This window comes from Centruroides sculpturatus, unplaced genomic scaffold, assembly GCF_000671375.1.
Source record: "Centruroides sculpturatus isolate CEXI.00-Female unplaced genomic scaffold, Cexi_2.0 scaffold360, whole genome shotgun sequence".
Lineage (NCBI taxonomy): Eukaryota > Metazoa > Arthropoda > Arachnida > Scorpiones > Buthidae > Centruroides > Centruroides sculpturatus.
The window spans coordinates 108147-133992 of NW_019384584.1; the positions used below are offsets into that span (position 1 = coordinate 108147).

Consider the following 25846-nt stretch of genomic DNA (forward strand, 5'->3'; position numbering starts at 1 on the left):
TTAAAAATGCATACAATTATTAAAATAATAATTACTCCTGTATATTAACCAGGCTGATTTTATTAAACTTTGTAAATACAGGCAGACATGGACATAGCACTCCCCTAAGTGACACCAATAAATATTCCCAAGCAGATCTTTCTCATAAATAATAGTAAACCCTTCCATATCTGCGAATTACTACAGGTACAATTTTGTTTATGTCTCTGACAAGCTAAAAATTCGAGTTCTTATGAAAGTTTGATTGACTATTGATGGAAATAGAAAAATGCCCATTGTTTAGGAGTTAAACAGGTCTATAAAAATGCATATTACATACATCAACTTTCTCCCAAAGCTTTCTGTTGAGGAAGGCACATGTTATAGAATGAAAAGTCCAAAAATTCATCTAATTTCTTCCATTTTATCCATCCTCGTTCTTGTAACTCTTCTCTACTAGAAGACTTCCCGACAAAATGTGGATCCTACAATCAAAATCAAGTTTCAATAATATATTTTTCAGTTGCAAATAATGAAAACTAACTAAAAGTTAGTTACCAAAACAAGAAGGTAAGTTGTAGATGCCACACAAATTCCCAAAATCCCTTTAGAAGACGCATCTTGATCACCACCTAATTCACATATTTTTACATTATTTTGAAATTTCAAATAAACTGCAATTCAATCAAAATTTAGATATTAAAAATAAGGTATAGTGTGTACTCCTGCTATTTGTGTGGTTGCTTGGATTAGCAAGTGTATGGTATGTATACAATGGGCAAAACTTATGGTATGTGGCAGGGGTGGCCAAACTTCGTTGTGGCAGGAGCCATATATACTACTTATCAGAAATAAGTGAGAGCCACATCTTGTATTAGAATAGTATTTTATATATAACCTATATACTGTATTATACTTCTACTATATTAGAGATAGAGATCTGATATATGGGAGCAGCAGTAAGTGTGTTAGAACTGTATTTATTGTATAGCTCACAGGCTAGTTTGACCACCAACTGAATATAACCAGTGATGGCTTTCTGAACAGGTTGTCCTTCTTTCTTTATCTTCCAATTTTATCCATCTGATAAATTTGGTGATATAATTATTGGAAATTCAACATTTTAAAAATATTAACAATGATTATGATGATAATCATGGATGTAAATCTTGGAATTTCAATTCTTACATTAATTTTGGAATCTAAAAATTTTAAATTATAAAAATAATAATAATGTAGAATAAATTTTATATCATAGATGAATAAATGACCAAAATGTTAACTTGCCAATCAAGTTTAACCTGGGCTACAGCCTGTGAAAGTTTCATTTGTATGATCTTACTATGTCAGGCTTTTTCCCTCATCAGTTGGCCACCCCATTAAGGACCTGCCTAAATCCATTGACGTAAATAACATAAAAAACAGCTAGGTTCACATTGCCATACAAACCGCTACATAGTTTATAGTCGTAAACTTCTCGCCTCTAATAGGTTTGATACAAACTACCAGTTTATCCCCTTTTGGCAACTGTTTGACTAATTCATTAGGAGTTGAAAATATCTAAACTTTAGCCAAACTCAGGTTTGTTCCACCAATCAACATTTCATTAGTAGCATTTGAAATCTTTCAACCAATCATGTTCTAATTCAGTTTGTGTCACATATTGTGATGCAAACAACGGTTTACTTTGATTGGTATTTGTCTCATTCGTTCGTATGACGGTGCAAATCTAGCTTAATGGTCTTACCCATCATTATAGGCGAACCAAAATTTTCAAAGTGCGACTCAATGGTTTGAACATGATTAAATAATTCACTGCCACTTGGTACATGTATTATTTTTGAGCACACCTAAAATGTAAGAAACTGTAATTAATAAAAATTCATACAACAAAAAATTAAACTTTTATTTCAAATAGTAACATTTCTCTACTTCAGCCAATTCTTAATACAAAATTCAATGTTTTCTATTTTAAAAATTGTTCTATGCAAACAAATAAAACAATTGTTTATACTGAAACTTTTAAATTTAAGAAAATATAAAAATTTAAAATAATTCAAAATAAATAAATTTAAAGAAAATTTCTATAAATTGCAATGAATTAATAATATGGTCTGGTGTGTAACATTGTCCTGGCTCAATGGTAACTTGCACCTGAGGTATAACTGAGTTTTGCTTCCCCTGTTTCCAGAATGGTTGCCAATAGAGCACTTCTAGCTTTGGCATTCCTTTACGAACTATTTATAAACAACGTTAATGGAACTTTGTTGTATTTGACTTATTATTTTATTTTTATTCATTTTTTTCTCCTTTTGAACATTTTTGACTACTCACTTTGCCACTCAAGACAGTCCCCTTGTCACATCATTTGTCAAGTTGTCCATGATAACACTTAAACAGATTGGCCACTTATTTTTCAGAATATGTGATTCCAATGCTTTGTTAGACCGAGTTCATGTAATAATAACTCAACAATACATCCAGACCAATAATTATATGCCTCCACTTCTCTAAAATACTATGAACTGCTAGAAACCTATTTGTTATATATTTTGTCTATGAGGACTTGGCCTATTAATAGCATGTATTACATTGGTGTTTTGGCTTTAGAAATCGAGGAAAAAATCTTATTCAGGGAAACAAACAATCTTTATTGATCACCTTGTATTATACAGGTATAATACAAGGTGATCAATAAAGATTGTTTGTTGTAACAACCAGTATAATACATCCTATTAATAGGCCAAGTCCTCATATACAAAATATATAACAAATAGAAAATAAGGACATAGAAGCATATAAATTAATTGCTAGAAACTTAAATTATGCAAAAGTATTAAATGTGGAACTGACAATTGCAACCTTTTTATAAGTCATGTGTTGGAATAAATATAGGTAAAATTGAGCTAAAAATAGAATAGAATACACAGAATAGAGGTATTGATTCAAGCTAACACACATACACACTATACAATACCATTTGTGGCAGGACATTTTTATAAACTTTTGAGGCAAAGACTTAATCTCTTTATAGACAGTATACAGATATGATTTAGACATAGAGACATTATACACTTACATGGAGAGGAAATAATATTACAATGAGCAGTGAGATAAGATTCCTATGTAGGTAAATCTCCTAGTCTTGGTTGGGAGTATTCTATGTGTTAGTTTAACCCTACCTGTGGTTATTTAGTGAATAGTCTGACCTATTATAAATTTTAAGTGCTTCTCTTAATTCTGCTTAAATTAAAAGTTGTATGAGATTATCAAGTGCCAAAAATCATTGGTTTATCTGCTCTTATAATATTTTTCATGTCACACAGGAATGCTTCCTTTTCAAATGTAATCATCAAAACACTAAAATATGCATTTAAAATCTTATCTACCAATCACCAGATCAAACATGTTTCTTAGATAAGGTTTAAACTGCACACTTCACTGTTCTAACAGAAATTAAATGGCTTGCAATGAAAACTGAGATATCCAAAAATGTGTGGCAGATAAATCTAAACTGCTTAAATCTTAAAGATGTTTTAGTTTTAAATAAAAACAGAAAATATATTTAGCTAGTTATTATTAAAATTTATCACATATTAGTTTTAGTTTTAATCACTTCATATTTATTTTATTCCAAATAACTAATTGATTTGTCAACCTGTAGAAGTGTAAGGACATTGAGTCTACATAGGCCAGTGACAACTACATTTATTTTCAATAGCTTGATCCACTAGAATCAACCAACATGAGTTAAGTATGGAGAATGACACTTAATCCATACTCTCCACAATAAATTATTAGAATTCAGATAAGGTTTGAATCAATATCTTTACAGCAGTATGTCGACCCCCTACCGACATGCTATTTGGCTATTTTATTCCAAATGAATTATTTCCGTATATTGATATTATCATAACAAAAGCTGAGAAAATTAATAACAAAATCTCATCAGAAATAAAACAAGTATAAAGAGAAAAATAAACAGTATAAAGAGAAAAAAATTAAAATGTGATGCTAAAGGCATTAGTTTCTCACTTTTGGGAACTGGGTTTGAGTTTAGGTCAGATCAGAAATTTTCACAAGTGTACTCAGATATATAAAATGTTTACATAATCAGAAATTAAACAATCAAATATTATTATTCAAAAAATAAATATCACACAATTTTTACTTACATTATACAACTGATTTATGCACATCGAAACTTCGATGCTGCCAATCCAATCTTTGGAGTTAATAAAAGATGGCGGTTTATCTCCTATCGTAACTAGGCATTCTTGTATTTCTGGAATTGTCGGAACACCTTTAACCTGAAAAAGATATAAAACTTAATATAAAATGTACAAATTATTTAACTAGACTATAACTTTAACAAAATATTCATATCAACATTCAAAAACATTAAAAGATATCAATTCTTGATTTAATATACTGCATACATTTATTTATATTAGGTGGTCAAATGTAAAGTTTATTTGTAAGGACTTAAATCTAGCAACTCTAAGTTTGTCATGTTTATAATGTCTAGCTATATATTGAGGAAATGCTTAAATCTTGAATATTTATTTACTATGGACTCAACATTTGAAACTCTGTTGGCATTATCAAATATAGTCCTCATAAGCCCTATATTTGATCATAGACTTGTATCCAACCTATTCAGATACTAGATTCTGTAAGCTAGTTTCTGAAAAAATTGTTTCAAAAACATCAAACATTATAAAATAATTTAATTTGTTTTTACTGTTACAATGCATCTCAGCCAACAAGATATTCCCAAAGAAAGATTGATGTCAGAAATGCCCAGTGTCTGTCTATACACCTAGTTGTGACAGTAAAAACAGATGAAAGAAGACATGGTTTCTGAATAAGCAAAAATAATTTAATTTCAATCAAGGAAAAAAATCTATAAAAATTAATAATACAAGAATAAATAATAGTCTTTCCCAGAATAAGAATGGGCCCAATGTTCATTAATCTACACATGCAAAGGAAGATAGTTCTATGTTCTTTACAAAGTAGCACATAACATGTATACAATATACATATATTAGAAAATTACAGGGTTTTCCAAAGAGAATGCTACCATTTTAAGTTACTATAATTATGTTAATTATTACCCAAGAAGACAATATTATGTATCAGTCAATAGAATAAGTATTCAAGTTTCATCTATTTTCTGCATTCAAATGACTTTTTGTCTGCTCCATCTAAGTGGCATTAACAAAATTAGCAATTCCACAACAGAGAAAGTGTTTGTGTTCTGCAGTTTGCAAAATTGGAATCAGTCAACACTGCACAGCTTGAGTTTTGTAGACAATTTCAAAGTGATCCACCATGACAGATAATTCAGTGTTTTCAATAAAGAGAAATGATATTAAAACTTATGTTAACGATGGCTATTTATGCAGATCAGCTGTAGATTAGTTTCATAATCAAAATTAAACAGTAGAATTTTGTTTAATATTAAATACAAAAAAACATATTCAATTTAATACAGAAGTTTATGAAACAAAATAGAACATAAAAATATAAGTTCTAATGTGTTTAGACTTTGGCATAAACCTATCATTAGAAATGCCTGAAGGATTATGAAATACTACAACTGTGATATTGTATAATCCTTTAGAAATATATGATGATGGACATCAGTCCAAATGAACTAGAACTAAAGTTTCTAGGTTCTGTTTTGTTTCTTAAACTCCATTAAAGCAAATATTTTCTCTTTTTCAAATTTGTGGAGTCTTTTTCATACTAAATGCAAAACTATTCTGAAAGTTTGTTCTCTGTAACAAGAAGAAATACAGAAATATTTCATTCCTAATGCTATAAATTTTCAGATACATTTTACTATCTATAATTACATGCACTAATTATTAACTATATATTCATATTTTGTATATACGAGTTTCCCTCGTATAACATGACAGTTATATTTCAAAAAAGTGCCATGTTGTGCAAATCTGTGTTATACGAAAGTAAGGACTAATACAAAATATGGAGTTATGTTCCAGAAGTTAACAAAAGTATATTGTTCTTTTTCACTACTAAGAGAAATATGTTTATTAAAGTAATGAATAATTTATTTTCAATCACAATTAAAAATACTGTATTATGCATTAATATAAATTTTAGTTAAACAAGAGCATTTTCTTTTTATAAAGTATCATCATCTTCTGAGCTTTTATTGTTGATCTTATCAGAAACATCAGCAATGTCGTCATTTTTTTTATATTTACCATAAAAATTTTTTATGTATGACAAAATAAAAATATGTTACTAATCAAAAATTTCTTCTAGTGGGTCAAGTTTCTTCAATTAAGGACTAAGCAATTTGTTTTCCAGAATTTGTGTAATTAAATACTGCGTTGTTCAAGTCGGGAACAGTTTGAGTAAAGAGACACTGCTGTATTTTGGTTGTCAGTTTTACAAATGATTTCTTACCTATGGTTAAAAAAATTACACTTACCTAAAACTGTTTAAATAAACTTTACTAAGTATGAAGATTAATCTATAAAAATAAAACATAATGACAGTCTTAAAGGCTAAAATCTAAAAGCAATGATGATGATTTCCAGTTGATAGGAAAGGAGGAACAAGGAAGAAAAACATTGCATTATCAGTTTTCATTAAACCTGATGAAAGGCACAAAACAAATTGAAAATTTTAATATTTAAAATCCATGGGAAAATTTGGAACATGCATGCCTATTTGAATAAAAAAAATATTGAATAAAGAAGTTTTGCACTTAAAAGTTGTGAAATTATGTACAGAGGATTTTCCAAAGTTGCAAATTGTGTTGGATCAAAACAGAAACTGTGTTGTTTGGAGGACTTCTCCAATTTTCAAACCATTTTAGAGTAGTGCTGTGTTGTACAACTGATACCTGCATAAAATCTAAAATTGATGAATATACAGTGTCTGATAAGTCTGGATCCATAGAAGTTACGTTGACCTATGTTTATTCTTTCACAGATAAAGCAATGAGCAAAGTATGAAAAAAAAAATTTAAGTTGGTTTGATGGTAGGGACCTACAGTCAATGAGAAGCTGCCAAAGAGTTTAATAGGATGCCTCCAAACATCCCACCAATCACAAACAGCAGTACGAATGCAATCTCTTAACTCTTCAGTGACATCTCACTGACTGCGGATCTCTACAATCAAAATAAGTTGAAATTCATTATAAGAAATATAAACTGTCTGCAGTTAACAACCAAAATTGATTCAAAAGTCACATTTTAACTGAAAGTTTTTTTCATAATTGTCCCATTACCACCACCAGACAAATGGCATAATAATTCAAATGAGTATATTTTGGTATGGGTTTATAGTATCTTTAACCTGAATTCACTCTTCCTTACTCAGTACCATTCTTTCTTTACCTGTAAAAGAAAAAGCAAAGATCAACATAAATTAACTCTTATGAACCCAGATTTATGGAACACTCTATATGGGAAAGTATAAATTATTCTGATGATCTACCTTATCATAATACATTTTAATTCATATTTAAGAAGATAATTCACTCATCTTTTCCTTAGATTAATCTTATTTAAGCATTATCAACTCTACTATACATTTGATTTGGTGACTAACTTATTCACCGCAGACCTCAGTATCATTCAAGCAACTGGCCCACTGATCTACAGAACCTTTGAAACTTGGACTCCTGAAGAGACATGCAAATCATTTATTCTATCCTAGTTCTATTCAAATTTTATGAAAAACATTTTACATTATTACAAGTATTATTAATTTCTTTAATTATTCAAGATGTTTATGTAAGAAACTATCTTTGATTATTAATATTCTATTAATTATTATTTTAATCTATCATTGTAGATATATAGCAGGAGTGGCCAAATCTTGTCCTGATAGAAGTTATACATCACTTATCAGAAATATGTGAGAGCTGCATTCTCTATTAAAACAGTATTATACCAGTCGATCCCCCTATAACACTGTTGATAATTCCGTTTTATATGAATTCCATGTTGTACGAGTCACTTAGATTTTACAAATACTTGAGCCGTTCACAGCCCGGCACATGTATTTGTAAAATCTAAGTGACTCGTACAACATGGAATTCATATAAAACGGAATTATCAACAGTGTTATAGGGGGGGGTCGACTGTATATTCGCGATTATCCCATTAGAAAGGCCTTAAATATAAAATAATAGATCCTTTCTTATATCACTCGATAACATTTATTATTGATCTTATATCTTGTTTTGACGATATTATTAAAATTATTAATAGAAAAGTTAGGCTATTTCTAAGTTTCAATTGGGATGAAGTTTGTCGACGTGTTTAAATGCTAGAGGATAATGGCTTTTTAGTATTATTTTCTTCATTAACTTGGAAAGGAGAAATAAATGAATCGGTTACTTCAATTCATCTAAATATTATTAAATTATTGAATTATCTTTAAAGAATAAAATTTTATATANTCCTTTTTTTTTATGCCAGTCAAGATCTACTTGTCTCCACATTCTTCAACATAATCCTCACCTTCCTTAACACAAGCGACAATGTATCGAGGTCAAGTTCCTTCGCAGACTTGCGAATGAATCTTCCCACTACTAAGTCAGTGGTTTTAACACCTTTTCCACTTTGCCCTGTCTTTCAAACATTTCTCTTCCCAAGCTCTTCCTCCCCATTGAAAATTCCTGTAATTAGGGTAGATTAGATTATAGTTCTAATTTTATCCACGAGAGGATGTAGCGTTCATTTAAGAAACAATTATGTGCCACATGTAATTCGGTTACGATATTGATCAAAGACTAGCTGTTACTCGCGACTTTGCCAGCATGGATTTTGCAAGCAAGCCCCATTTATATTCAGTATTTCAACAACCATAGTAATTGTTATATAACACCTACTGCTGAGAATCAAACAAACTGTTTTCAATTTGATGAATTTTCTGGAACGTTTACAATCAAACCAATACGCAATAACAAATTCGAATTTAAAATGGTTCGAACATTTGGTTAAAAAATTGAAATATATAGAAACTAGCTGTTACTTGTGGCTTCACCCATGCAGAATTTGCAATTTGATAGAAATAACCCTTCCTCGATACTTCAGTAAGATTGTCAATCATTAGTTGTTACTATAAAAACAAATAATCGCATCTAAAATAGTACAGTAGAAGCCGTTCTTCAGGTTAAATTAATCCTCTCCCTCTCCTCCCCGCGCGGAATTTCAAAAAATCCCTTCTTAGTATGCGTTTTCATGACGCACCCTGTGTACCAAATTTCACCTCTTTAGATCAGCGGTTTGCTCTCACTTATATGGATCAATCACTCAGTCAGTCAGGACAAGTAATTTTATATACTGTATTTATATTGGAATATAGTCACAAGGCAAAAATCAAAAGAAATAAGGTTATAAGGTTATAGCCTACTCTATCATCGAATCCGTCGCACAGATAATGATAATATTTATACATTCCTCGAATTAATCTCACTTTTTCACCGAATTCGGGAAAATGCAAACCCGAATGAACGTTTTCCAGTAGATTCGCCATGTGTCTGTCATCCACCTGTCATTGTTTACCATCGATAACAGTGCCATCTGCTTGTTTCGATTGAAATTTTGAATTAAAAATTTTTCTCAAAAATTTCATTATATAAATTAAAATTTATAAAATTTATAAATTAAATTTGTTAAAGGTGTATGCATTAATAATCTTTGATTAATTCGAAAATTATCTAGTTTTATTTTTTTATTATACGCGGGAATTTTGATTTGGACATGCACATACATTATTAATTGAATATTTTTGTGTTTAATTAATTTATTAAATCTATTTGTACGTTTGTGCACGTAAAAGTGTTACTTAAGCTTAAAATAAATGAATAATTCGGTGAAAAATGAACAAAAAGTTTATTGACAACAATTCGGCCGCCATATTCTTTTCTTCAAAAAAATAACTAACCCTCCCTTACAATATTGAATTTATTACATAAGAGTGTTATTTCTCATTTTCTGCACATTTTCATCAAGTTTCTCTTAAGAATTACATATATATATGTAGTAACCATCGTAGCCGGAATGCCGAGCTATTAAAGTGGCAGCCTACGGCTCCGGTGGACCCGGAAAATTCTAGAAATTTTTTGGGGTTGGTCCGTTTTAAAATACCTTTACAAATCTTGCAAAATTAAATTTCTCAAACGAGAAGCAACGCTATATCTTCTGGTTACAGGGGAAACTAACGTCCTATATCTGCAATGTTAATAACTTTATGACACAAGTTCTTCAGAGTTAAAACTTTTTTAATAATGAAAATTTTCATATCGGTAAAGGATACTACGAATTTCCTACTCATATCAGTCTAATAGATGAAAAATTGGTTCAAATTATTTTAAAGTTTGATTTTTCTCTTTAGTAGTTAGTATTTACGTTCGTGGCTTTATGTCGCTCGCTAGTTACGTTTATTTTCTCTACATTTTACTAAACTTCCGGAAGGTGATAAAAATTAAGCTAGATTAGAATCAAGAACGAGATATTTACAATATTTTAAAATAATCGATTAAGTTTTTCTTGCAATCTCAAACCAACATTTCTGTTACAAACTGAGGAAAAATGCAAGCTCCTAGTTTAAAATCGACGACAGTTTTCGCGAAAGTTGTTATGATTAACTCTAATAGAGAGTATTTCATCATTATAAGTGTAATTTTTCACAGATGCAAAACATACGGTACGTAACATGAATCGACTGTTTTATTATCTTGTGGAGACTAGTAAACGTATCGTATGTCGAAAAATAGAAGGAATTGCACACAATAATACTCAACTGAATGACCTTTGTATCACAAAGAATTCTGAATTAACTGAGATGAATGGTGTGCGAAATGTTGTTCAAAACATACAACCACAAAGTCGTTTGTTTCATTTAGGTTAATGCATATTTCGACACATACTGTACAATTCAGGTAGTTTGCGGCAAACTTTGCAGGAAATGCATATTTTTTGTTGTTATTTACACAGTTTTTTCCCGTCTATACGCAATTTCAGGATTCCATACGAACAACCAAAACATATTTTCCGCAAGAATCTTATCTTAAATGGTTTGAAGAATTTTATATTTATAGTAACCTGTGTCCGAATTGTAAAAAATCGCATTACTTAAAATAGCGTGATATATCGAATCATTTTGTACTATATTAAATTTATTCTAATAAATTTGATAAAGCGCACTTTAACATGATTTTTAATTGAAGTTATTTTGTTTGTATTTAGTAAATAACTGCGATTTAACGCTTTCTGAAGAAACAAACGCGACTAAAATACGACACGAATATAATTCGTAACGTAAGCTCATATATTCAGATTACTGAACTTTTTTTTATTTTTACTCTTTTCGTCCTAGGAGCTCTAAGACAGTTCCTTTTTATGTCCATTGAGAGTTTAGCCAGGTTCATAATAGGAGTGCCGCGTGATGAGGGAGGACCAAATGTATCGTGGACGAATTTCCTGGAGCTCGGTTTTTCGACCGACCGGATTCGATTCCAAGTCCGCCAGAGCAGTAGGCTAGTGTATGAGATAATAATGTAATGACACCATACTTTTGACGTTTTCGGGGTTTTCTTCGCGCGTCCAGCAACTAAATAAGACTCAGTTTTGCGTAGTCCTCCCGGGAGTCATGCCTCTTGGTAGATCACCCAAATGTTACATTGTCTTGTCTCATCAAACCAAATATTACAAATTATTCATTTATATTCTTTTATAAAATGTGATACGCAAAAAATGTACCATAGGATGAAAGAATACCACGAAAAATGTTAGAATAACTTGTTTATTTTTATTTTATTATATTCTCTTATGATTCGTGCGTTTTACACCCACGATTTCATTTTCGTCAAATAATCTTTATAGATCATGTCCGCGGCCTTTTCTCCTATCATTAGAGTCATAGCTTGAGGGTGCCCGGCCACGATTTCGGGAGCGACAGAAGCGTCGACCACGCGTAGACCTTTCACCCCTTTCACTCTGTAAAGACGAGACGATTATATCTATGTCTTAAGTGAAAATTGTCGAGATCGCGTTACTTACTTTAAATTGGAGTCTACAACCGTGGTATTATCTTTAGGATCACCCATCCTGCATGTGCCCATCAGATGATATCCTGGTTGCGATAACTGCTTTATCAAACAAGAATAGTAACCGTCGCTCTCCCGCTTATAGTTGCTGCAAACGGGAACATTCGGAAGTGGTATTCGCTCTCCTATGCCCTTCAGAGATGCTGTATTAGCTATTTTCAAGCACGTTTTCAGACCTAATAAATTTTTTTATTCCTTGGTTTACTTGCCTTCAATTAAAGTGGGCCTGTCAGAGAGCACGCTGCATCGTTTTACTTACCATCGATCATAACGCGGACGTCGTGCTGTTTGGTTAAATAGTTGCCTTCTATAATAGGAGGGGAATGAGGATTACGACTGCTCAAGCTGACTTTACCACGGCTCTCAGGCCTTACCGCTATATTACTACAGAGGACGGTTCCTCCTCCCTGAAAGTACAGATGAAAATAATGATTAGTTCGAATAATTAACGAAAGACGAGTATCGAGACACAATATCTTACAACAAGTGGAGGCAGAAAACTGGACGAGATCAAAGTGACGAAAATTATTTCGGAATCTGGCCAATCGGGATCTGGATTGTAATTGCTGCTGAAGAAACCGAGAACTTCCGTAGGTAGAGATGCCAGCAGTCCTAAAAACGAGTTGTTCACTTCGTTTCTATACTAGCCCGTTATGACACAATAGAAAACAACGGACTTTACCTTTTCCGTTAGAGAAATACTGTTTATAGTCTCCTTCCGATAATGATAGGTTTCTGACTTTGTAAATAGGGGTGCTGAGTACAGGATGATCTTGAAAGTTTTCTCCAACTGGAAGATCCGAAATTACGGGTATCTGAAATATCAATGAAGATTTTTTGAATTGATTAGTAATACAAATTTTAAGACTATTCTACATACCTGCAATTTTCTAAGTTCCCGAGCAGGACCAATTCCGGAAAGCATCAATAATTGAGGGGATCTGATAGTTCCTGCCGATATTATGACTTCTTTTTTAACAAAAGCTTTATAAGTTCGGTTTTGATATTCATATTCCACACCTTCGGCCACTTTTCCTTCTCCAAATAATACCTACGCGAATAAAAATTATGAATTGCATTAGTCTGTTCGTCTATCCGCCTAATGAAGCTAGAGTGATGAACACGGATCAAAGAGGGGTCAGTTTTAAATAACAAAGTGAAAAAACCTTTCTAACGAAAGCGGAGGTGATAACTCGAAGGTTTCTTCTTCCCAGAATAGGATTCAGAAATGCCTTATCCATACCCCATCTTCTGCCATCTTTAGTGTTAATTTGAGGGTTGGTGAATACTGAAAGAGAACAATTGTAACATCGATCTCGATTGTTTATAGTAATTCTGAGAACTTTTCGCTCACCCGTTTGTTTGATACCGTTGACGTCTCCAATTCCGAAACCTAATTCGTGGACTGATTTCAGATATTTTTTCATCAAAGGAGTTGCAAAAGCGGGATATTGGACGTATAACTCTCCATTTTTACCGTGAAAGCCTGCGATTAGAAAAAAAGTATGAAGCCTGATGCTTCCGTTTGTTAAATATACTTCTGCTGTTAACACTATATTTAATAATTTACAAACTAAATATTTTATATCTGGACATTCTGGAGTAATTTGCAAACGTTGCTTGAAAATGATGTCAGAGATGATGTGCCACATGAGGCGGGTAAAGTCGTAACACATGCGTGTTAGTTAATTCTCGTTATTTATTATCTGGAAACTCTAAAAATTGATATCGTCCTATTGGATTAACTGACATTTTTGAGGAAATTTCGAAAATATTTTTAATGTTTTTACTGGCTTAAACAAAATACGCCGAATTGCAGCTAATTTTTATAGTCAGCAAGCAGGAATGATTTCGTAGTAACTAGGGAATTTGAAAATGATTTCATGGTAAAATGATATAGTCAATATCAATTGCTGAGACCTACTTTCTAAGCAGTGTGTAACGTATTGTAAAACAAGTTGTTTGTTTACATCTTTTAAAAGTTGAGTTTATTTCTTTTGAAATACAATATTTTCAATTCCGTTCATTGTAACATTTTTTTTTCCTTTCTAATATTATTTAGAAAATAAAAGTCTTCATCCTTTGCACTAGCTGACTGTTATAAATAACTCTTTTCACCCCGTGGGTACTAAGAGGACCTGTTTTTTGGCAAGTCCAATATGACTTCGGCCGGGCTCACAATGGGGAAGCTAGGTGATAAGGACTGAGCCTGATATAAGTGGACGGACCATCTACCGAAAAATTCCTGGGGTATCTTTCGATCCGTCCGGATCGAACCCGGGTACCCCAGATCGGCCACCTTGATCGCTTGGCCATCCGGCCATCTAAAGCTAAAGTGAATACGGAGGACCACTTCTAATTGAGTGTTGCTTCATGAAAAACAAATTCTCAAAGTTAATTAATATGTATTACGTTTCTGTGCACTGAGATGATGTTGGCGACGTTGATACAACATTAAAAAAAAACCATAGAATAATAGTATTTCATCATAACAAATGGGAACATTAAAAAGATCAATGAACTTATTACTTAAAATTGCTTACTTTAAGAAACACTTCGTTATTGCGCGAAATCTCTGCGATCGTTATAGAAATCATTCCGCAATCCTTCGTTATTTATGAAATCTGCGGATTGATTTGTATAATCTTGTGAAAAATAAATAAAAACTTTTTCAATGCATACATTTCAATGAATGTTTGTGAAATCTCTTCGCTAAATGCTACAGCAGAATGTAAAAGAAGTTGGTTTGAAATACAGCAGTTAAAGTGCGAAACAGTAGATCAGAACATTTACAGAAATGGCCTCAATGAAACATTTCATGCACACAAACGTGTGGAACTGATGAATGATTACACCAAAATACTATCCCCACGATAGTCCGTTCGCTACCCGGCTGCCCCGTTGTGAGTCTGGCCGAATCGTAATGGGCATGCTAAAAAAAACCCTCTTAGTCCCCAAAAATAAGACATTTCTCAAATTAAATAATTTATTTTTGCATCAATTGAACAAGACTGTTTAAAACGGCCCTAAAATTTAGTTTTTAGGGAATTTGGTGCAATAAATCTTATTGAAAAATCTTTCATAATAGTAACAAAAATATCTTTCGCGGGATTACTTCTTCGAATTGGCATTCGCTTATATCTAATCCCTGTTTTAATCATCGTGAACGACCTCGTTACTACGAATTTGAAGTGCGACGATAATATTTTATATTGAGTAAACATTAAATTATCACATCACTCAATTATCGGATGCATAAACATTTCCTTTCTTAAAAACTATTCTTACCGTTATCCGCTATTTCCGGATTTCTGTTGTTTTCCGACTTTAGGAAGAATGGGAAAACGTCCTTCCAACTCCACCCGTAGGCTCCTTTCTGTTCCCAGTTGTCGTAGTCTTTCCTGTTTCCTCTAACATACAACATAGAGTTGATAATGCTTCCCCCTCCTAGTGCTTTACCTTGAGGTAAGCGAGAGGGCTGAGAGAAAACAGAAAATAATTTAATCGCGGGACGAAAATCCGCAATTTCACTACACAATTAAACACTTACTTCATCACCGACTCCAAAATCATTATATCGAGGGAAAGAGACGGTGTCATTCCAATCGTAGGGAGTTCCTTGAAGAAAGAAGTACAACGACGGCGGTTCGGATAGTAAATTGGAGCGCTGACCCGCCTCCAGGAGGAGAACTCTGAACTCCGGATGAGCCGACAACCTGTTGGCCAGTACAGAACCCGCGGGTCCCGAACCCACTGCAACGAGAGGTATCTATTACCACCATCGAACTAATTGTAACGTAAGCAATTGTAACTATCATAAGAATGAAAACTAGTAGCAATTAAAGAAGTAGTTACACGAGAAACGGGTAAACGATCTTAAATAATATGAGACGAACTGTCTGTTTTGCTTCGTCAGGTGTTTTTTCGAAACGACAGCAAAAACAATTAGATGAGTCAACAGTATCGGTTATTCATCATTAGAAGAGCATTTTACATATCCGTGTTTATCATACGGATGGATCACACACCGACAAACAAAGTCTTAATTGACCACACAATAACGAACAAGAGAACGCTTGGATTATATAAACTTACTGACAAAGAAAGCATCACTTGACCACACAAGCGCTCGGCAGTCATAATTCGGGCCACGCGAATTATATTTAATAATTCATTTACGAGCAAATCCGTGGAAGCGTGATGTAAATGCCTCACCTATAATAAAATCGTAAACGTCATAGCTTCGACCGTACACTTGTACAATCAGCAATATCAATACAGGAATCCTCATCTCGTAACTCGTATCGCTCACTCGAAACGACACTGGAGAATTTATAGCTAATGCAGCGGAACTCGATCAACGTCAATTTGACGTCATCCAAGCTACCCAAAGATTTGCATAGCGTAAGCATGACATCAAATTGACGTAATTTTTCTGCACGCTTGACGCTACGCAAGAGCTCAAATGCAGCTTATTTTCGTTTACTCAATGATGAGAGGGAGAGCGAGTGAAGATATACACATCGAGTGGGCACGCGCAGGTTTGCGTGCCCACTCGATTATTCGTTATGATGTAACATACTTAATTATAGATAATAGTGATGTATGAAGAGTAAAGGGAAGAGAGAAGATACGGATTTAAAGGGTTAAAGAAGTTTTCTGTTTTATAGGTTGGAACAGTGCTGTAACTAACCATTCCTGTGTCCTGTGCAATAATTTGCATTTAGGCCCCTTAATTAATTAGGTTTGGGAAAATAATAAAACAAATACATGCATTTTGGGACCCTCTTCCAAGTGGGCCCTGTTGCACTGCCTAGTTACGGCACTGGGTTCATTTACCATTACACAATAAAGTCGAATAAACTATACAAAATAACAAAAATATTTGTTATGTAGGACATTGTACTTAGATTCTATACATAAATATTTTTGTTTTAATTCTTTTATTACATGGCAAAGAAGGGGAAAGCAACTCTTCCTAAACAAAGGCCATCGGATTCATTTGAACCTGTGTTGAAAGGTAATTACGACGAAATATTTCGGGAAATGCGTTACAATCAATGAGAAATATGTATAAAAACAGCACAGAATGTGATACAAAGAAGATGGTGTCTCGTAATCTATTACGACAAAAACAATGACAAAAAAATGGAGTTAGGTAAAAATCCAGTTTGCGTAATTTGAAAAATATTTTTTGCAGTTTCATTCTCACTTTTGTGATTTAAACGACGTTAAATTAATAAAGATATAAATTTTATGTGTTATATATATATATATTACAGGTTCTACTCGCAAAAATAATTTAAAATTCATAGAAGTGATCTAAAAAAATCTCATCCAGCCATTTATTATTAATCTAGGATGATACTTCAAGGAAGTATCAAGGAAGGAAGGGAAATGAGGAGTTGGAAAAATTCTCCAAATAAAACACGTACTTCACCGTATCTTACTTGTTAGTTAGACCTACACGGTGTATCTTAACACCGCCATAACTAAGATAGCATAAATTAATTTGGTATTTAATTTTGATAAATTCATTTTTAAAACATTTCAGGTTTTATTCGATATTCTTGTATTATAAATCCTAACGTGGGATTTACAGTAGCATGTGTTTAACGTGTTTCCTATTATGTAATCAAATACTACCTTGTTAATGCATATCGTAATTTAACTTATTTCGCTTCAGACAGGTTCTTTCTCTGGAAACTTTTAAAATTTGAGAGAAAGTGGTTGCGGTTCGATTAAAATAATTAATAGAATAGCAAATATGTCGACGTTATCTGTTGAAAGGTTTTAGATTATATTTAACTTCACCATTTTATCTAGATTCCAAGGTCTGGGGGATTTGGCTTAAACGGGGGAGAGAGGACAGAGGTCATCTACAAGGAAAAATTTTTAATTGTTTTGTAAACAGTATAACATTAGTTTCCTAAAAGACCTGAACACTCTACGGCACAATTTCTGAAGCCTCCGCTTTGCAGGACATTCTGTACTCGTAAACATGAGTTCGTTAATTTTATGAATGCTTGCTTGGATTGTTTTATTGGAGGAATTTCTAACCTTTGGAGGGAAACTCTTCTCCAAGGTGTCCTAGATAAAACGGTGCTTAACTTTCGTTCGATAATTCGACAGATAATAATCGTGTTCCTAACTACCATCGGATTTTATCAAATGTTTGTATTGATTTCTAAGAAAATGCCAGTATTGTAAAGCGTTAACAAGTTCATAATTTCTTTTTATCTTTTAATCCACTTCGGAATGTAATTTAACCGTTTCCATAATAAATCATTAAACGTTACGATCTTCGGTAGACCATTGAAGGTGGCAGCCTATAGTTCTGGGGGACTCGGGATCAAATCCATACGGGTCCACCCGACTGCCTCATTGTCACCCTGGCCGAACCCATAATGGGCTTGCTAAAAGAGGCTCTCTTAGTGTCCACAGGGCGAAAAAAGTTTAAAAAAAAAAACATTGAACGGAAGTTGCAGATTCAGAACTTTGGCGACGTCCTGTGAGGAGAGTGAACAGGTAATAAAATGGGGATGGTTTTTGAAGGAGGAAACCGAACGAATGAGAAGATATTGCGTGTTAAGAGGGAAGAGACAAAAGGCCAGAAGAAAAGAGTAAGTGGTATGAAAATGTTGATGAAAGTGGGATGTTGAATAAATAATTCTCGTGTCTTTCTGTGAAATGCGGAGCTGCAAATAAGGGGGAATCAATTATTCAGATAATTGATTCCCCCTTACAAGTCTTCGTACAAAAGAACAGATCACCGGAATAACTGTTATTGCGCTTGTACGCATCGGTCGTATTCACACGCATTTTGGAAGCGGTGGATGCGCCGCTTCCCTTGTATTTTCTAAAAAATAAATACATATTAATTTTAATTATATGAAAATAATCGCACAATATTTTATTATAACCGCATTATGTATCTTATTGCAAATTTTTATACTATACGTGAAAAAAGATAAGATTGCTATTGTATATTCGAATATTAGTGGCGGAGTGGAAGCATTGTATTGTCAGCATCCAAAAAGCCAGATTCGCGCACACGCTTTACAGAGCACCAACCTCACCCGGTTTAGCTGGTGGAAGCCTACGACCTTGGTTGGATGCTGCTACACGTATAACGGATCCAATTCTATCCAGGACCGGTTCTGGGCTGTTAGCCGCCCGCCCGCTAGATATTTGGCCGATTATATGAATAACGAGTAGATTTATAACTTAACCCAACCGATAAGAATTTACTGGTATGTTTTTACGATAGTTCTGTATAGTTGACGGGAGTTTAAAAAATCCATTAAAAAATTTGATATTTTTATTTTGCTTTCCGATTTTATATTACTCACGGATTTCGATGTTAAACCAGTGATATTACGATTTCGTATATCCCATCTCTAAGGGGATGTAGAAAAAAACGTGTACAATTCTTCTATAATGTTAAAAAATTAACTGTTACTTTGACAGCGTCATTTACAACTAAATTTAATGAATGAGAGAGATGCACGAGGTACAGAAAAAGCTCTAGAATTTATTTCCCTTAAATTTACGATTTATGTATTCGTTTGTCATAAAAATTTGTCTTTCCACTTTTTTCCCGAGACTACAAATATTCGAGTATAAAGTAAGTGGTTTCGACTTATTTCTACTTAAGAAGTAGTTAAATAATTAAGCGAGTAGGGAATTGGGGGCATAAACAAAACTCTGATGAAAGAGCCGAAATTTTACTTAAACAAAAGCCTAACCGAACCATCTCTAGTCGAGTACAGTGGGACTGATTTCTTCGAAATATTAGATGTAATAAAGACAGACATTTTTCCAGTTCAACGAGAGTGACCGAAAAGTTGTAAATTTTGGAAATTTCTGAGGACACTTGGTCCTAAAACGAGTTAGTTAGAAAACAAATGACTATTAAGTTTAACATATTTAGATTTTTACAGCTATGGTGAGAAACGTTTAAAATCTACAACAGCCCTGTCGCGTCCTTTGAGATATACTAGTGATGCGACAAAAGAGGTATTTGACATTGACCGATATCGGCACCCTGGGGATTCGGCAGTCCGCTTGTATGCACGCTCTGCAACCGTCTTCGATTCCATCCATTAGCCACTCGTAGGGAGCTATTTGACTAAGTGCATTGTTTTAAGATTTAAAAAGTAAAGAATATTTTGTTATTTTTATATACGTTTCTTTAATTATAATTTTCTTTAAAAGTATATTCATACAATTGAAGAAAATGTTGTACCAGGTATGTACCGGTACATCCACCACACATTTTATTTCACCAAGTAAGTTTTTATTATTTTAATTTAATTAAAATGCTTCAATGTCCTTGACTTACTAAAATATAAATTTTCGCCATGATTGGTACATTTCTCTACCAGTATTACTGTTTATTCTGTATATGTCTAATTATATTAATATGTTCGTAAAGTTGTCTTTTGTAATTATTCAGTAAAAATAAGAAAAAAAGAAAAGAATAATTACAAACGACAACTTTACGAACATATTAATATAATTAGACATATACAGAATAAACAGTAATACTGGTAGAGAAATGCACCAATCATGGCGAAGAATCATAGAGGAAGGGGCGTGTCTGAGAGATAAAAAGAACAATGGAAAGAAGTGGAAACGAGGAGTTAGTCAAATTGAACAGAAAGAGATGTAAGTTGTAAAAAATAGTAAATAAATGTAAAAAAACAGATATAATGTAAAACATTAATATAATAATTTGTTTAATACAGGCTTAAGTTTATAGTATTATTGTTGTTATTGGTTAAAATTGAAAAAAAAAAAGTCTGAAAATTGTAAGAATTTTATTCATGTATATAAATAAATAAGTTTGTCGGGTAATGTTAAATGTAATTTTAAAATTATTTTATTGTTTTAATTTAGAATATACTACAAAAATACCTGCTGAGGAGGGGCGAAAGAGTCCGAAACGCAATATTATGTATGTGTCCAGGTGTATTAAATAAAATAAAAAATTGTTTTCTGTGAAATTCTGTAGCATTATCTGTAAAGCCAGTATAATAAGTCCTGATATTAGAAGATATGTACTGTACTTGTAGACGAAAATTTATATTTTTATTATTTTATTTTTAATTGTAGCCCTTATAACGTGGCTAGCGATTCAGAATGTAACTGTGATATTAAAAATACATTTAGAAAAGTCTACGGTTTTTACTGGCTTATCGAATAAACGATACGAATGGACCCTAGACCATCACTGGAGCGCAATTGACTGATTGCCCCTGGATGTCGGCTTCTTACAGAAACACAGCTTCTCTATCATCAAATGTCATGGCACGCCACTGAAGTACACAGTTAAGCGTCACGTATATGATCTATATACTATGACCTATTAGTCACTGCACAATAAGGTGAATTATTTGCTAGCGTTTTGAATCAGTCCTGTAGTACGTCATTACGCATATACAAGTAGCATTATTACGCGAGGACTAATTATATTTTGAAAAGGTTGAATNAAAATAAAAGATCAATAATAAAGAAAATACGAAAGTTTTTATTGTTTTCTTTATTAAAATCACCATTCTTTTCTACTGATCTACTACCCGGTAAATTTAAATAATATTTTTCAAGAAACGAATTAAACGAACGATTTTTTAATTTACATAGTTATACATGTTACGTACTTTGTTTATTTATTTATTTTTATAAGTAAATATAAAAATCCCGAATATTCACCCCCAAAATTAATAAATATACGTAAAAACAAAGACAAAAATACATTATACATTAAAACAAAAAAGTATAAAGGTTTTTCGAAATAATTCGTTTTCAAAGAACTGCTTTTCTTTGATGTGCTTTGTTTGGCGTATGTTTGATGATTTTGTTTGAATATTATTTACTCGAGACGTTTTCGTGCGCTCTTATATTAACAACCGCTAACAATGCCTCAATTACACTCGTGTCTGATAATTCGTAACGTGGAAGTGGAATTATTTGAAGTAATTGTAACAAGTTTTATAGCAGCTATTAACAACTATGAATTCAATTAATTTCAGGAGTTTGCGACGACGTCCGAATTCACTATATGTTATGGGTAATGACTTATTAGTATTTATTGTTGGTGCAATGAAAATAATTTCAATAATATTCCACAATTTTTCTTTACTACATTTTCCTAATCTACAAACAAAAGAAGAATTTATAAAGGTTTTTTTTTAACCATTCTTTTATCGAATGTTACCATTAGCCCACTCTTTCATTATAATCCTTTAAGATCATTTGGGCAGCTTTCTCTCCTATCATGACTGCCATGGCATATGGATGACCCGTGATCATTTGGGGAGCCACAGAAGCATCGGCCACACGTAAACGTTCTATTCCCTTCACCCTATAAAAAACACAATGTTCTTTCTGGTGTCATAAATACCAAATTGCCAAAATTGATTAACTTACTTTAAATCGAAATTCACTACGGTGGAATTATCTAAAGGGTGTCCCATCTTGCACGATCCCACCAAGTGAAAACCCGGTCCCGCGTACTTCGTTACCAAGCATTTATAGTAATCGTCACTTCCTGCTCTAAATTTATTGCAAATGGGATCACTCAAGGGTGGTATTCTCTCTCCGATGCCCCGTAAGGCTTTCGTATCAGCAAATTTCAAGCACATTTTCAGAGCTAAAACGTTCCAACACCAGCATGTTCAGATAATTAAAGGAAACTTCGTTTTGCAACGTATATTAAATTGTGACAATGGATTCATCTTATATCTTTTTACTTACCTTCTACCATGACGTTTATGTCACTTTCTTTCTTCAAGTAATTGCCTTCTATTACGGGAGAAATTCGTGGATTCTTGCTCTGTAATCTGATTCTTCCAAGACTCTTCGGTCTCGTGCCTATACTAGCGCAAATAACAGTTGCTCTTCCCTAAAATTTCGAAAAAGAATGTTGAAAGTTATCTTATCTTAGTTTGTTTATTTTATTCGAGTGTTTTACTTGATCCCAAGTGGAAAAGATTGATGAGGGCAAGGTGACAAGCACTATTTCCGCATCAGGCCAATCGTGATCCTCGTTGTAAATGGTGTTGAAGTATCCCAGACCTTCGGTCGGTACACTTGCAAATATTCCTAAGTAAGAAAAATTCGTTTATTTTATAACTATATTCACTCGTTGCCGAATAAATGAACGAAGCAGATTCACCATTTCCATGCTGAAGATATTCTTTATAGTCTTTTTCTGATACAGTTAGGTTGCTGATCTTGTATAAAAAACTGCTGACTACGGGATGATCTTGAAGATTTTTTCCCACTGGAAGATTTAGTATTGGGGATATCTGAAATTCAAATGTAAAATAGTAAGTATATCGACTCAATATTTCCTTCTGATTTTTCACTCGAATGAATTTTAGAATTTTTGTGCACTTGCCTGGAAGTCCTTCAGGTGTGAAGGCGGCCCAATTCCTGATAGCATCAATAGTTGAGGGGAGCGAACGGCTCCGGCCGACAGTATCACTTCTTCTCTAGCATAAACTGTATGAATAACACCTTTATATTCGTATTCCACCCCTTTAGCCGTGTTTCCTTCAATTATCACCTATCGAATTTAAACTGTAAATTTCCCGAGCTTCCTTCTAATACGTTAAACCTTCTAACAAACCTTTGTAGCTAATGCCGAAGTGAGAATTTTAAGGTTATTCCTTCCCACGTGGTAATTTAGAAATGACTTATCCACACCCCATCGCCTGCCGTCTTTACAAGTAGTTTGAGGATTGGTGAACACTGAAAGGGGACATTTTACAGTAAAGAGTCGGCTGAATTAATAATTCTGCACGCTTTCTACTCACCCGATTGGTTGAAACCGTTGACGTCATCAATTTTAAATCCCAATTCTTGGGCAGCTTGCAGATACTTATCTTTTAAGAATGTGGCGAAAGCTGGACGTTGGACAAACATTTTACCGGCTGTTCCATGATAACCTACATTTATAACGATTATAAATGAGAATGGATGCTTAATCTGATTGGTCTGAAATTATAATTTTCTTCAAAAATTTCTTGTACGCGCAAACGTGCCAAATTCATTTAGCTGATTTCATTGGCAACCGGATTTACATGTGGTTATTCTAACGTTGACGGTTGTAATTGTTTCAATTACGTATAAGAGCCATAAACCCGAATTAACCCGATGTTTCTGAACGCAATACAAGAGTGACAAACCTTTTTGAAAGTGTCAAAATAAGTAGTTTAAGAAAATCAATGTCTGTCAAAGCTTTAGAATGGGAAAATAAATGAAATACTGTGTACTAGGCGGGTTTCTTCGACGTACAATTTCGGACACGCGTATCATATGTTCTTACCTCATGTATTAAAATATGCCTTTATATTTAAAAATTTCTACTAAATGCCTAAAAATTAAGTGAAAGCACCCAATTTCTGATGGAATGTCAACGTGTAATTTTTGTTTCTCCGAGAATTCTTCTGGAATAATTATTATATAATACTAAATAAGAATTTAATGAAATACTGTATATCAATTAAAAGCAAGAAACGTTACTGTTATTTTCCTGGTAATAAAGTAACTTTGAAACTTTATTACCAGGAAAATAGTAGTGATGTAATATACAAAGAAGTTCATTATTTGTATAAAAGAACAAGAAGAAGATTAAGAGAAATGAAAAGTTTACCATTGTTCGCTATATCAGGATCCATATTTTTTTCCGACTTGAGAAAGTATCCAAGGACTTCATCCCATTTCCATCCACAGACTCCATTACTTTCCCAATTGTCGTAATCTTTCCTGTTTCCTCTGACGTACAGCATGGAGTTGATAATGCTGCTGCCTCCTAGAGCTTTGCCCGAAGGCATGTGAGCAGGCTGCAAGAACTCAAAAGTAAGATTAAATATGGCATTGAGAATTTTTCGAATGGAAAATAATGACTCACATTTTTCTTAAAGGCTTTTGGGATGTAGTAAGTTGGAAAGGAAACGTTATAATCCCAATCGCATGATGTTCCTTGAAGGTACGGATACAATGTGGGCACTTCGCTTACCAAATTGCAGCGTTCACCAGCCTCTAGAAGAAGAACTGTCACGTCGGGATGATTAGATAACCTGTAGGCCAGTACCGCACCTGCCGGCCCCGAACCCACTATAAAAGTGTCAAAAATCAGACTAGTATTTATAAAAAGTGCCTTTTTTTGCAGTCTTCAAACACGGCAAAGAATGGGAAGATCAATAGAAAGACAGGGGAAATGGAGCAGATTTGCTAAAAAATCCAGTAAAGAGAGATCCAACTGACTCACCTATTATATAATCATAGACAGCGCATTTAGAAACGTATGCTTTCAATACCAATAACAGCGAGATAAGGATCCTCATCTTGTGTTCAAAGGACACACGTCGCGCGAGAATTTATAGTCTCTAGTGAAAAGTACAGACGGAAGTTTACTCCTTCGTCGTAATTCTAGCACGTAATCGACGTCATAACAATAATAACGCATCCTCCTTTTGCTCCGTTGACGTAACCAACACCTGATGTAAACTTCGGTACTCATCTTCAAGGATCGTCAGGAACATCATAAACTTAACGTTTAGAACGTGGCATGCTTCTATTGGAGAACAAAATAACACGAGCCACGTGTACTTTCAACTCACCAAAGTAATTTGTCATTAATTTGTACTCTATTATTTTTTCTTCTGTTTTCTAAAGAAATTTCAGTGGGATTACATTTCAATATTTGACACTTGTTTGGAATTTGCTAGTGGTGCGCAATTATATAAATG

General features: G+C 33.3%; 2 protein-coding genes across 2 annotated transcripts; both read right to left on the reverse strand.

Annotated features, from left to right (window-relative positions):
* Nucleotides 1-19: 19 nt before the first annotated feature.
* LOC111624539 (inactive Ufm1-specific protease 1-like) lies at nt 20-9536 on the reverse strand. Its single transcript, XM_023367414.1, has 6 exons — nt 9345-9536; nt 7592-7649; nt 4155-4289; nt 1727-1829; nt 538-611; nt 20-464 (listed from the first exon to the last, which is right to left on the reverse strand). Exons 1-6 carry the CDS (start codon nt 9509-9511, stop codon nt 321-323), a joined length of 681 nt encoding a protein of 226 aa, XP_023223182.1. The 5' UTR covers nt 9512-9536; the 3' UTR covers nt 20-320.
* Nucleotides 9537-11783: 2247 nt separating this feature from the next.
* Nucleotides 11784-25715, reverse strand: LOC111624544. The gene is made up of 22 exons (XM_023367419.1): nt 25366-25715; nt 25006-25211; nt 24748-24937; nt 23909-24040; nt 23722-23843; nt 23491-23658; nt 23266-23398; nt 23062-23192; nt 22845-22992; nt 22518-22740; nt 22310-22452; nt 16302-16424; nt 15637-15839; nt 15375-15564; nt 13441-13572; nt 13253-13374; nt 12967-13137; nt 12769-12901; nt 12568-12698; nt 12346-12493; nt 12040-12262; nt 11784-11976 (listed from the first exon to the last, which is right to left on the reverse strand). The coding sequence occupies exons 1-22, from the start codon at nt 25439-25441 to the stop codon at nt 11823-11825; spliced, it is 3402 nt and encodes a 1133-aa protein (XP_023223187.1). The 5' UTR covers nt 25442-25715; the 3' UTR covers nt 11784-11822.
* Between the last annotated feature and the right edge of the window lie 131 nt (nt 25716-25846).

Coding starts and splice junctions, on each gene's coding strand:
- LOC111624539 (XM_023367414.1), bottom strand. CDS start 9,511: ATGGCGAATCTACTGGAAAACGTTCATTCGGGTTTGCATTTTCCCGAA. Junction 7,650..9,344: donor TTTCTTTTGATTTTTGCCTT/GTGACTATATTC, acceptor ATGTCTCTTCAG/GAGTCCAAGTTTCAAAGGTT. Junction 4,290..7,591: donor GTTGCTTGAATGATACTGAG/GTCTGCGGTGAA, acceptor TATCTTTTTCAG/GTTAAAGGTGTTCCGACAAT.
- LOC111624544 (XM_023367419.1), bottom strand. CDS start 25,441: ATGAGGATCCTTATCTCGCTGTTATTGGTATTGAAAGCATACGTTTCT. Junction 24,938..25,005: donor CAAAAGCCTTTAAGAAAAAT/GTGAGTCATTAT, acceptor GAGTTCTTGCAG/CCTGCTCACATGCCTTCGGG. Junction 23,399..23,490: donor CACACCTGAAGGACTTCCAG/GCAAGTGCACAA, acceptor TTTGAATTTCAG/ATATCCCCAATACTAAATCT.